The sequence below is a fragment of the Lucilia sericata genome, unplaced genomic scaffold, assembly GCF_015586225.1.
Source record: "Lucilia sericata isolate MDLA Ls3-8-SP2 unplaced genomic scaffold, ASM1558622v1 Contig001633F_arrow, whole genome shotgun sequence".
NCBI lineage: Eukaryota > Metazoa > Arthropoda > Insecta > Diptera > Calliphoridae > Lucilia > Lucilia sericata.
The window spans coordinates 1-14,727 of NW_023995547.1; the positions used below are offsets into that span (position 1 = coordinate 1).

General features: G+C 28.2%; 1 protein-coding gene across 1 annotated transcript in view; it reads left to right on the forward strand.

Moving 5' to 3' along the window:
- Positions 1-446: 446 nt before the first annotated feature.
- The window catches only part of LOC119612225 (kinesin-like protein KIF21A), a gene marked incomplete at its 5' end in the record, with an annotated part of 102,792 nt that continues 88,511 nt past the window's right edge, over positions 447-14,727 (forward strand). Inside the window, 2 exons of the mRNA XM_037967980.1 lie at positions 447-460; positions 684-1,032. Of these exons, the coding sequence (XP_037823908.1) occupies positions 447-460; positions 684-1,032 (363 nt within the window). The remainder of the gene's footprint in view (positions 461-683; positions 1,033-14,727) is intronic.

Below are 14,727 nucleotides of genomic sequence, written 5' to 3' on the forward strand. Positions count from 1 at the left end.
TCGACTCCGCTATATATAAGGATCCAAAATATATATATATATATATATATATATATATATATATATATATATATATATATATATATATATATCTATATATATATATATGTATATATATATATATATATATATATATATATATATATATATATATATATATATATATCTATATATATATATATATATACTTTATAGGGTCGGAAAATTATTTTATAGAAATTACAAATGGAATGACAAACTTATATAGGAGTGAGGGTATAATAAAGGTGAAGGGTATAATAAAAAGTTGACACAGACTGCGTCAAATAATAGTTTTCACACGCAAATACTATTTTATTTTCTGTTTGTCTAAAAGTAGATATTTGATATCGTGTGCACAAAAAAAGGAAAAAACAGAAAACGTAACTGTTTTATTTTTGTTTGATTCTTTATTTTGATTTTTTCAGACTTTACCTACAAAGTAAGTCATTAATTAAGTACTTAATGGTAATCATTGTAAGCAAAAATTTTGCTGAGTTATAACTATCTTTATGTTTTTCGTTTAATATTTTAGATTTTATTAAATCATTCTAACAAAAACTTTTATTCGTCATTCGTTTGATAATCGAATAATTTTTTTAAAAATTATAAATATTGTAAATTTTTTATTCATGTGACAAAGTTTTTTTTTTTTTTAATTTCAGGGCAAACGTTTAGTGGATAATAACGGGAATGCCTCTATATCGGATACATTTTACGAAAATGAATTGTTATTGCATGATAACAAACGACTCCAGCAACGTTTAAAATCAATGCAGGAAACTATAAATGTTCTTACAGAGAAAAATACACAATTGTTATTAGAAAAAGAAATGAATGCCTTTTCGTCGATAACAGATACAGATCAGACTATTAAAAATATGATTGCAGGTTACTTGCTGGAAATTGAAAAGTTGCAAGCGAAGTTAATAGAATCCGAGGAGATGTATCAACAACTTAAAAAATTTGGAGATTCATCATTTATTCCACAAACTAAATTACCGATTAATGATGGTAAGCGCATTTTATTATTCATTCACAGAAATAAATAAATATTAATTTAGAAAGTTATCTAATAGGATCTAGCTTTTATTTGTGGTATTAGTTTTCATTAATAACATACATACACTCATACTACATACATACATACATACATACATACATACATACATACATACATACACATACATACATACATACATACATACATCATACATACATACATACATACATACATACATACATACACACCTACATACATACATACATACATACATACATACATACATACATACATACATACTACATACATACATACATACATACATACATACATACATACACACATACATACACACATACATACAATACATACATACATACATACATACATACATACATACATACATACATACATACATACATACATACATACATACATACATACATACATACATACTACATACATACATACATACATACATACATACATACATACATACATACATACATACATACATACATACATACATACATACATACATACATACATACATACATACATACATACATACATACATACATACATACATACATACATACATACATACATACATACATACATACATACATACATACATACATACATACATTTGTACTTGAATGCTTATTTTTTCGATTATAAATGCCAATGAATACTCTCAAAAGCAACGAATACTAAACGATTGGTATGAATGGCAGGGTTTAATATTTAGTTTTTAGTTTTATTTTTTTAAGTGTCGACTGAACTGAAGAAAGTTCAAGTATTTATTTTTCCCTCACAAGCTAACTGAAGTCAGTCAACTGTGTCAACACATTGCTGCAATAACTTGCAAGTGGTTTTGTTTTTCTTCAGCAGCCACACACACAAGCAGCGGCCATGTTAAGTTTTTCAACTCAGCCGAACTGAACACAACGACTGAACTGTAAAAACAGTTTTGCGTGTGCTGCTTACGTATTGTTTAGTTCTTGGTTTCGTTTTCTTACTAAGGGACGAAAAAAAAAAAAACTGATAGTTTGACTGGTTAGTACAAATCAAGCTGACTGAACAATAAAACTTGATGGGTTGTTTGTTCAGTAAGACTTTGTTATTGTATGCAATTTGTTTTAGTATATTGTATGTTTTTGTGTTTAAATTTGACAAAAGTAAACAAAGTAATTGATAATTATTGCTAATAGAAATTGTTAATTAATTTAAAATTTATAAAATTATAAATTACTATACTTATAAATTTAGATATTTTCTTTAAATAAAAATTGATTTAAATTTAAGCATTTTGATGATTTTTTTGTGAGATTTTGTTATTGTATGTATGTATATTAGGGTGGGTCGAAAATAGGCTTTTCGCTCGGATCAACATCTAATAGTGAAATTATGTTGTATTTTAACGTCAAATGGAAGACTGTAAAATATTATTCAATTATAAATTGGTTAAAAAAGTTTTGAGTTATTAAAATTTCCCCCGAGAATTTTGTGATTCTGAAGACATATAAAAGTAAATATAAGAAAATTTTTGTTAGTTTTGAAAAATTTTACAAAAAAATATTATGTTTATCTTTATAAGGTTCATAAATGTGCTAGTACGAATTTTTGTTCAAATTGGATAACGCTTACTCGGTTTAGTCTGTGGTCAAAAAAGGGCCATTATTTTAACAGCATCTCCAAAACTCCATTTTAAAATTTTAAAAAATTTTGTTAAATGGATTATTAAAAATTAAAGTTTTCTATGCTGGATATTATAAAGGATATATATAAGAATTAAACACAGAAAGAATGAATACCTCTCATAGTTTTACCGTACCTGCGATGTGAATTTGAAGGATTTCGGGAAAAAGGCAATTTTTGCCAATAATTAAGTAAAAATTATATTATTACCAATTGTTGCTTAATTTTGTTCAATTAAATTGCGATTATTATTTCCGAGTCCATGAAAAGTTTTTTCTGATAAAATTTCCGAAATTAAAAATCATTAACCCTCTGAAAACCGGGGTCAAAATCAAGTTTTTGTATATTTAATATTCTTCATTAAAAATAGCAAAATATTGTGTATTTAATTATGAATTCATTTTGACAAACTACACGAAAATATATCCAGAAATCTAGGAATCAAACTTCTTCAAAAATTAACCCTCTGTCATACTTGGGGTCAATTCAAGACCGATTTTTTAAACACTACAAAAAACACCTTTAAAAAGGAATTTTCTAAAATTAATTTTCTTAAAGATTTAATGGATATATATCCAGTATTTGGTTTATCGTATTATTTGAATGTAGTAAAAATAACTTCTAAGAAGTTTCATCAATATCCATCAACAAATTAACAACATCAAGCTCTTATTTCTTCAAGAATATAAAATTCAAAAATTTGATTTTGACCCCGGTGTTTAGAGGGTTAATGATTTTTAGTTTCGAAAATTTGATTAGAACTAACTTTCCATGGACTCGGAAGTAATAATCGCAATTTAATTGGTCAAAATTAAGCAACAATTGGTAATAATATAATTATACCCTCCACCACCATCAGTGGTGATAGAGGGTATATATAAGTTTGTCGTTCCGTGTGTAACACCAAGAAATATTCATCTAAGACCCAACAAAGTATATATATTCTGGGTCCTTATCAAATTCTTAGTCGATTTAGCTATGTCTGTCTGTCTGTCTGTCTGTCTGTCTGTCTGGAAATAAACCAAATTCACCCAAAATATTTATTATTATCCTAAGCAGTTTGGTATTGAAAATCAGCAAAATCGGTTCACAACGTAAAAAGTTATGAGTACAAATTTCAGACTACCTCCAAAAAAATTACGTTTTTTTCATATTTCAAAGATATTTCGATGAATTTTGTCACACATTATTTTTTCAGGGCAGTCCAATATTTCCCATAGCCCCCATACAAAGGTATATATTCCCGGAAATTAGTTTATCGTTAATAACTCCCTCAAATATATCGGTATCAACACGAAATTTTGTACATGTAAATGTAATATGAACAGAAATCATATTGTCAACGTAGATCTCAGTCGGTCCCATATAAGGTCCACTTCCGAAAATCACCTAAACGCACATATTTCTTTGATGAATAAAGCTATTGTGATAAAATTCGAGATGGATATGTTTTGTATACATGCAAATCATTCTACCGATTTTTTTACGGATCGGTCCATTATTGGTCATAGCTCCCATATAAAGCCCACTTCCGAAAATCATTTAAAAGCTCATATTTCATTGTAAACTAAAGCTATTTTGATGAAATTCGACACAAGTATATTTAGTAGAAATATAAATCACTCTACGAAATTTTTTCCGGATAGGCCAATAATTGGTCATAGCTCCCATATAAGGTCCACTTCCGAAAATCACTTAAACGCATATATTTCATTGAATTATAAAGCTATCGGGATAAAATTCGACACAATTCTGTTTTTTATACATACAAATCATTCTACAAAATTTTTTATGGATCGGTCCATAATTGGTCATAGATCCCATATAAGGCCCACTTCCGAAAATCACTTAAAAGCACATATTTCAATGCCAAGTAAAGCTATATTGATAAAATTCGACACAAATATGTTTTACCTAAACATGAATCTTTCTACGAATATTTTTCCGGATAGGCCCATAATTGGTCATAGATCCCATATAAGGTCCACTTCCGAAAATCACTTAAACGCATATATTTTATTGAATTCTAAAGCTATTTTGATGAAATTCGACAGAAATATGTTTTGTGTGCACTCAAATCATTTCACTATTTTTTTTACGGATCGGTCCCTTATTGGTCATAGCTCCCATATAAGGCCCTCTTCCGAAAATCACTTAAAAGCACATATTTCAATGTCAAGTAAAGCTGTCTTGACAAAATTCGACACAAATATGTTTTGCCTAAACATAAATAACTCTACGAAATTTTTTCCGGATAGGCCTATAATTGGTCATAGCTCCCATATAAGGTCCACTTCCGAAAATCACTTAAACGCATATATTTCATTGAATTCTAAAGCTATTGGGATAAAATTCGACTTGAATATGTTTTGTGTACGTACAAAACATTTTATAAATTTTTTAACTCCCATATAAGGTTCAATTACGAAAATCACTTAACAGCACATATTTCATTATCAAATAAAGCTATCTTGATAAAATTCGACACAAACATGTTTTGTCCAAATATGAATCACTCTGCGAAATGTTTCCCGAATAGGCCCATAATTGGTCATAGTTCCCATATAAGGTTCACTTCCGAAAATCACTTACACGCATATATTTCATTGAATTCTAAAGCTATAGGGGTAAAATTCGACTTGAATAAGTTTTGTGTACATATGAATCATTCTACCACTTTTTTCTCGGATCGGTCCATTATTGGTCATAGCTTCTATATAAGGTCCACTTCTGAGAGTCACTTAAACTCACATATTTCAATGTCAAATAAAGTTAATTTGAGAAAATTCGACACAAATATGTTTTATCTTTACATTAATCACTCTACGAAATTTTTTGCGGATAGGCATATAAAACATTGTACCAAATTTTTTCTGGATCGGTCCATATTTGGTAATAGGTCCACTTCAAAAAATCCCTTAAACGCACATACTTAATTATCAAATAAAGATATCTTGATAAAATATAAAATATGATGAATCACTCTGCGAAATTTTTCCGGATAGGCCCTTAATTGCTCATAGCTCCTATATAAAGTCGCACACATTTCATTGATTAATAAAGCTATTGGAGTAAAATTAGACTTGATCTTTTTCTGCATATAAATCATTATATAAAATTGTTTCCTGATCAGTCCATAATTGGTCACAACTCCCATATTCTGTATATAGATACATCATTCTATTAAAATGTTTTCGAACTGGCGTATTAATATACATTTTTCTGGACCTAATCAAAATTAGTTCGACAAAAATTTTGGCAAGTTATCTAAAAATTAGATAGTTAGATGGGTTTCAATAAAAAGTAGTTTGCTGGTGGAGGGTATTTAAGATTCGGCATAGCCGAATATAGCACTCTAACTTGTTTTTACTTAATTATTGGCAAAAATTGCCTTTTTCCCAAAATCCTTCAAATTCACATCGCAGGTACGGTAAAACTATGAGAGGTATTAAGCTCATTCTTTCTGTGTTTAATTCTTATATATATCCTTTATAATATCCAGCTTAGAAAACTTTAATTTTTAATAATCCATTTAACAAAATTTTTTAAAGTTTGAAAATGGAGTTTTGGAGATGCTGTTAAAATAATGGCCCTTTTTTGACCACAGACTAAACCGAGTAAGCGTTATCCAATTTGAACAAAAATTCGTACTAGCACATTTATGAACCTTATAAAGATAAACATAATATTTTTTTGTAAAATTTTTCAAAACTAACAAAAATTTTCTTATATTTACTTTTATATGTCTTCAGAATCACAAAATTCTCGGGGGAAATTTTAATAACTCAAAACTTCTTTAACCAATTTTGAGTTTTTCCATCTTTTTGGAAAGACAATTTTGTAGACATTACGATTTTGCTATAAAATGGTGCAATAATTAATACTTAAAGCCATTTGCCATTTTTCCCATATAAACGCATTTACAAACTTTGGCGGCGATGCGCGGGCTCTTACCCTCAAAATAATTGAATAATATTTTACAGTCTTCCATTTGACGTTAAAATACAACATAATTTCACTATTAGAAGTTGATCCGAGTGAAAAGCCTATTTTCGACCCACCCTAATATACATACATACATACAATAACAAAATCTCACAAAAAAATCATCAAAATGCTTAAATTTAAATCAATTTTTATTTAAAGAAAATATCTAAATTTATAAGTATAGTAATTTATAATTTTATAAATTTTAAATTAATTAACAATTTCTATTAGCAATAATTATCAATTACTTTGTTTACTTTTGTCAAATTTAAACACAAAAACATACAATATACTAAAACAAATTGCATACAATAACAAAGTCTTACTGAACAAACAACCCATCAAGTTTTATTGTTCAGTCAGCTTGATTTGTACTAACCAGTCAAACTATCAGTTTTTTTACGTCCCTTAGTAAGAAAACGAAACCAAGAACTAAGCAATACGTAAGCAGCACACGCAAAACTGTTTTTACTGTTCAGTCGTTGTGTTCAGTTCGGCTGAGTTGAAAAACTTAACATGGCCGCTGCTTGTGTGTGTGGCTGCTGAAGAAAAACAAAACCACTTGCAAGTTATTGCAGCAATGTGTTGACACAGTTGACTGACTTCAGTTAGCTTGTAAGGGGAAATTTTAACTAGTTACTATTTTTTAAGCATGGTACTAAATTTAGTCAAATATTTAGTAATTTGCGACTGCAATTAGCAGTTTTTTGAAACCCTGATGAATGGTTTCAATGTTATTGAATAAGTCGTAAGAAAAAATTAACTTAACAATTTTTTCAAGTTTTTATTTATGGAATGAAGATTATACTTTCTAAAATTCCTACATTTCGCAAACGCTTGCTGATTGTTTTGCTCATTATAAAGACTTTATTGAGTAAATTTAAAAGAATGTGCTTATAAAGGTTTAAGTTTTTGTTCATTCATACGTGGTTAACCGAAAAATCGGTTTTTAATACATATTTTGGTTTTTCGTGAGAGGATTTTTTGAAAATATTGATTTTCGTTTAACCTGATTATCCCTTTTTTTGTAACTCGGTTAACCGGTTTAAAATATTTGTAATTTTTATTATAAAACTAGCTATACCCAGTGTGCTTTGCTACCTTAAAAGCAATATAAATAAAAAGTCTTCTTAATAATTTTGAAGATTCTAACTGTAATATTTTCCAGAGATGCATTTTTTCGGAACGTTAATTAAGATTTTAATGTAATCGATGACAAATTAAAAAAAAAAATCTAATATTTTCCCAGATATACGAAATTTTGTATTTAATTCATATAGGGGGTGCCAAGACCCCATTTAAAGTCCGCCCGTTATTCTCTAAATGTTCACATTAATGTCAAAGATATTCATGTAGAATTTGAAGATTCTAGCTCTAATAGTTTCTCAGATATAATATTTTCCTATTTAATTTATATGGGGGCTCCAAGCCCTCCATGACGAAAGTCCGGTCTTTTTTCTCCAAAATTTGAAGAATTTAGTTCTATTAGTTTCCCAGATAAACCAATTTTTGTATTTTATTAATATGGGAGGTGCTGCTCCCCTCATGGGTAGTCCACCAATTAATTTCCCAAAATGTTTACATGGATGTTAAAGTTACTCGTGCAAATTTTTAATATTCTAACTATAATAGTTAGTTAGTAATAGAATGTCAAAGTTCTTCAATTAAAATTTGAAGATTCTAGCTCTAATAGTTTCTCAGATATAATATTTTCCTATTTAATTTATATATGCAAATTTTTAATCTTCTAACTATAATAGTTTCCAAGATAAACGAATTTATGTATTTAATTTATATGGGAGGTGCCACGCCCCCTAATGCTAATCCGCCCACTTTTTGTCTTAAATAATTATATTGATACTAAAGTTGCTCCGACAAAATTTGAAGACTCTAACTATTATATTATCTCAGATATACTAATTTAATATTTTCTTAATATGGGCGTGGCACGTCGCCCACATGAAATTTCAACATAAAAAGTAGCCTATAGTTCCTTCCAGACATACAGGAAGAAACTGTGAAAATTTCAGGAAAATCGGTCCAGCCGTTTAGCAGTCTATAAAGCACAAACAAACATACATACAGACAAACACACTTTCATTTTTATATATATAGATTATTTAATGTTAATGTAAAATTAATGCATTAAATTCAAAAATATTTAATGTTAATGCAAATTTAATGCATTAAATGTACCCATGTTAATGTTAATGCAATAAACTTTCATTAACATTATTTTTTTTTAATGTTGAAAAAATTGTTAATGCATTAACATATTTAATGCACTTATCCCAGGTCTGTCTAATAGTTTGTATTGCTAGTCCGCCAATTTATTACCCAAATATTCACATTTATGCCAAAGTTATTCGTGCAAAATTTGAGTATTTCAGCTCTAATAGTTTCTGAGATATACAAATTTTTGCATTTAATTCATATGGGAGGTACCAATCCCCCCTAAAGAATGTTCGCCCGTTTTTCCCACATGTTCACATGGATTTTAAAGTTCTTCCTGCAAAATTTGAAAATTCCAGCTCTAATTGTTTCTCAGATAAACTAATTTTTTATTTAATTCATATGGGAGGTGCCTCGCCCCCTATTGCTAGTCCGCCTATTTTTTGTCCTAAATATTCATGTTGTTAATAAAGTAGCTCCGAAAAATTTGAGAACTCTAACTGTTATATTTTCTCAGATATACTAATTTAAGATTTTATTATATGGGAGGTGTCCCGCCCACTATAGATAGGCCGCCCATTTTTTCCACATATGTTCATATGGATGTCAAAGTTGACCATACAAAATCTGAGGACTCTAGCTGTTGCAGTTTCTGAGGTATGCAACTTTTAATTATTATTTTGGATGTAGGCGTGGCACCTCGTCCACTTAAAATTTCTAAATAAAAAGTAGCCTATAGTTCCTTCCAGACATACAGGAAGGCACTGTGAAAATTTCAAGAAAATCGGTCCAGCAGTTTAGCCGTCTATAGACTTCAAACAAACAAACAAATAACACACATTCATTTTTATATATATTGATTGTATGTTTTGTTTGGTTTTTTATTGTGATAAGTATTAGGCTTCAATCAGAAAACATGAACAGATTTTTAAAGCATTATGACATTTATATAAGAATGTTAATATCTTTTTCCTTGTTTATGAATATAACTTTTTGCATAAATGTTAAAAATATTTTATGCGTATTAAACGCAGATATAAACAAAAAATATATAGTATATTTTAATAATTATTTATTTTCCATAGAGAAAATTTATGTTGAATATTTCTTTAATTCCAATGCATTTAAGCAATTCATTGATGAACAACAATTGTCTAAAAGAGTCTTTATATGGGAGTTAGTCAAAGTGGTCAAATATGGACCAATCCTCATAACATTTGGCGGATGGATGTATTGGTATATAAACGTAAATTATGTTGAATTTCATCGCTGATCATAGTATTCTGTATATGAAGATTTTCGCTCTTAACAAGAGCGCGAAAAATACAAAAATGTTAATTAGTTGCTTAAAAGCATTCAACAAAGTAGGTTGATGTTACTTTGTTCCAGAAATTACTATGGAATGCATAACAATCACTATTGCTAGATAAAACTGGCATAAAATCGTCAAAACTAGTCTTAAAAATCGGCAAGCGTGCTATATTCGGCTGAGCCGAATCTTAAATACCCTCCACCAGCTACTTTTATATTAAAATTTTCTAATTGATCAAATATTTGTAGAAATAAGTTTTCTCATGTCTTAAATAGAAAAAATCCCAAGATTTGAACAGCTTAAATCTATTACAATTCCAAGATTTATTGAACATTACAAACGCCAGTTTCTTTATATTTTTATGCATGTGTGTGAAAGATTTAAGGATTTTCAAAATACATACATATATATAATTATGTTCTACACAAATTGATAGTGCAACTAGTTAAATGTATGGGAGATTTGACCAATTATAGATCGATTGTAAAAAATTCTTTAAGCAAAATTTCTGTACATAAAAGCTATCGCTTGTATTTATAAAAAAATCTTATTTTGCTTTTAATGCACTCAATAGTTAAAGCACACTTTAGCCTTAAAAACCATTAATAAAATTGTGATATTCATAAACAAATAATAAACGTATATTAACTATTGTGCTGATTTATGTTTAAGTTGGCAGCACTGTACAATATGGCTGTCATTTTATGTGTTAGTGTTGCGTACAATTAGGATAAAATATTCGTTGATTCGGTTTTCTTAATTTCATATTTTTGTTTATAATAGATTTTTGACAATAAAAACAAACTTTTAAGAAAAATAAATATATATATGGCTTTAATAAATGTCTATTTAGTTCAGATGTATAAATATAACATATAATTTCTAATTATTATTAAGAGTATCCGAATAACGGATATTTTGCGACAAAATATACATCACTATGACACATTTTCTTATTTTTACTTATTTTCCTTGTAATTTTTGATAAATTTTTGCAAATATTGATAAATTTCTTTGATATTTGACTAATTTTAATGCCGGCGAATATATTTTGCATTAGTATAACACTAATCAATATAATTTACATGGTTAATTACTTTATGGCATTATATTTAACCAACAAACTTTGAAAAAGCCAAATCAAATGATTTTGTCCATCATTTGGTTGACAGACGGGCATTTCCAAAAATAGTGCTGGACAATTGGAATATTGTCAAATATTCATGCATTAATCCAATAATGCCTATATTTGAGTTTTTTCCTCAAAATATAATCGTTTAAAAATTTTCTGGGATTCTATTTACAAATTTGTAAACGTTAAAATTAGAATTTTTAGATTTTATTTTAAAAGAAACCATAATTAGTTTTCGCAATCAACCTAAAATTACCTGAAAAATCTTTATCTGAGAAAAAAATTGTTAAAAATCAACTTATTGTTGGCTTAAAGAAGGGTAGAGCCTACAATAAAATTTTTCTAATTGTCAATGGTTTATTGAAGGTGTTTTAAGCTATTTCACGTTTATAAATACGATTTTCCTGAATTTTGCCTAAAATTGTTTAATAAACCTAAAATAAGTTTTTATAAATACAGCCGTATATTTCAGTCAAATCGTAATTTAGTAATAAGTAATGTGTGTTTAGGGTAGAAGGGGGACCATAGCCACTTTTTTTCAGGCGGCCTCAAATTAAAACCACAATACATATTCTTCATTTTTTTCTTGGTTCGGATACTTAGATATGTTGGCTTTAGTTTTATTCCTTTCAATCTTCCCTAAGTCATCCTCCTGTACATATTTTTTTAACTTTTCCGCACTGACCAAAAACGGCGATACCGCCCCATCCATGTGGTAAATGCGCCAAGGGGATGGGGCAGATTTGTCATTAGTAAAATAAAAGAAAAAATTACAAAAATAAAAACTTATTTTTATACTTTAATTCATTAAACAAAGTATAATAAACCAGATATTTATTGTTTATTTCACAAAACTTAACAAAAAAATTAAAACAAATTATTACTGATTTTTTTCTATATTTTAACCAAATTTTGTTCTACATCACAAGCATTACATATATTTAACGCATGTGCCCCACGGGCAGTTCTGGGGTTTAGTTTCAATTTTGTTCGGGCTTCAAATTATATTATCGGAAATATTATTATGTCTTATTGTGCACTATTATTGACGTTCTAATACTGACCAATATATTTTTTCTATCACAAAAACTAAAAAAGTTAGCACAAAAAGTTCACACAGTGAAATGTTTTCACATCCCTTTGAAAAACAATTAATCATGTCTGCATCCCATCATATCTAAAGTTAATGTTTCAAATTTTCAGGGATGATAGATAATAGACATCTGCACGAGTGCTTTAAAAATGTCTTATAAGTCTCTCGTTTATTTTTTGAATGCTGCCTGTAGTGTAGCCGAAAGTAGAAAAGCAGTTGATCAACTACACACAACAGTACATGTGTAAAAGCGAACAAATACAAAAGAGACAGAGACAATATAATTGAGAGTGAAAAATAACTCGATACAATGTATAATCTGTTTCGAAATGTTTCGGGATAACTTATGAGTGATTTTTTTCAATTTGTGTGTTTTTTGTTTGTGTGTATTGATTGTTACAAGAATAAAATACAATTAGTACAATTTAGAGTTTATTTTTAATCGATAAAAATGGAAATAATCGAAAGCTATAAAAAATTTGTAATGATGAATTTATTTTATTACGGAAAATCTAAAATTTACACAAAATAAAATTTTTATGCATAATAATAATTTGAAGCCAGTAGTGACGTAAAAATAATAAAAAAAATAATAATTTGGAAAAAAAAACCTCCCCTTATAAATTCATACGTACCTATTTATGTGTATGAATTCATTATTGTTTTTAATAGTAATCTATGCACTGTTTGGGTAATAAATTTGCAACTTTCAAAATTGATTATTGGTAACTTTTATGACAGAAAGTAACTTGTATTTTTTTTATATTAAATAAAAATTTAATTTTTAGATTCAATATCTTAATATTTAAGGCATTTGCCGATTCCTTTGTACCGCTGGGGAAAAACTAACACGCATATGTAAATACTTTTTTATGCTGTTTTTTTAAAAAATGTATAAAGGTTATTTATTTAATATATCTACATACATATGTATTTTTAAGTTTTGTAATTTAGCCTAAACTGAACCGATTCTTGAAATTTGGATCATCATTTGGATATATTACTTAGAAGCATCAATATGATTTATTATTTTTCGAAAGTGGGTCCAGAAGTGGTAAAAAATAGGCCGAAAAATTAGTACTTTTTACCGAAAATATTTTCGATTAAGATTTTTAAAGTCTCAAAAATATGTACATACATATGTATATTTCGAAAGCCAACCCTGAGGGCTCAAAAACGGGTAATAAGGGAATTCTATGTTTGTTATATAAAATGTTCAAAAGGTATAAATTGTTAAATATTAACATTTAAATGTAGCAAGAAAACTAATGTTTTGAGGTTATTAAAAGTCAACCACAATTTGTGTGGTTTGGTCCATATTTGACGATATCTCCCATTTTAATAAAACAAATATATCTCAATAAATCGATTTTTGGTTAATATGTTTATTAAACATTTCGGCATTATATACATATTATATAGATATTAATACATGTGATATACATATTAACAAAAACTAATAACTAAAAAAATATTTCCTATGTTCAAAGATTTCATAACGTAATCTATGCGTTTAAAAGTTCTTTTTGTATATCTTTTTCCTCAATATTAAAATGTAGAAACATAATTTCATTAATAAATATATCATTAATAGAAATTCGACATCTTTTCTCGCAAATTATATTTAGGAGAGGGAATTCTTTTCGATGCAAGTACCACCACTGTAGAATGTCAAAATCGTCATGAAAAGTGACATTCAACATTTCATAAGAAATTATTTCTCTCTCCACTTTATCTACTGTTGAGTTTGTAGACTGTTTTAAAAAATCAGCAAATAAGTCATTGTTGTGACTTGATATTGTTCTAGTGGCCATCTCTTCATCTTCTTGTCCACAATCTAAAAGATAACTTTCCATAATTTTCCTGCATTCTGATTAATAATGATATATGGAAAATTAATACTCCAGATCCTGAATCATACAGATTGCTCGTGAATAAACTCAATAAAGAAAAAATAGAGTGGTATACTTTTGAAAACAAACAAGAAAGACCTCTTAGAGTAATGGTAAGGGGACTGCACTATACTTGTAAACCGGAAGACATATTTGAAGATCTAAAACAACAAGATTTCAAAGTCATAGACGTAGTCAATATTATCAAAAAGAAGAACTCTAATGAAGAAAAAACCAGATTGAACCTGCCTTTATTCATGGTTTCTTTTGATCATACTGAAACGACCGAAAAAGTATATAATCTAAAATACATACTACATTGCAAGATAAAAATTGAAGCCTTACGAAGAAATCCCCATATTATACCCCAATGCAAAAGATGCCAATCATTTAACCACATTCCCTAACGTGTCCTAT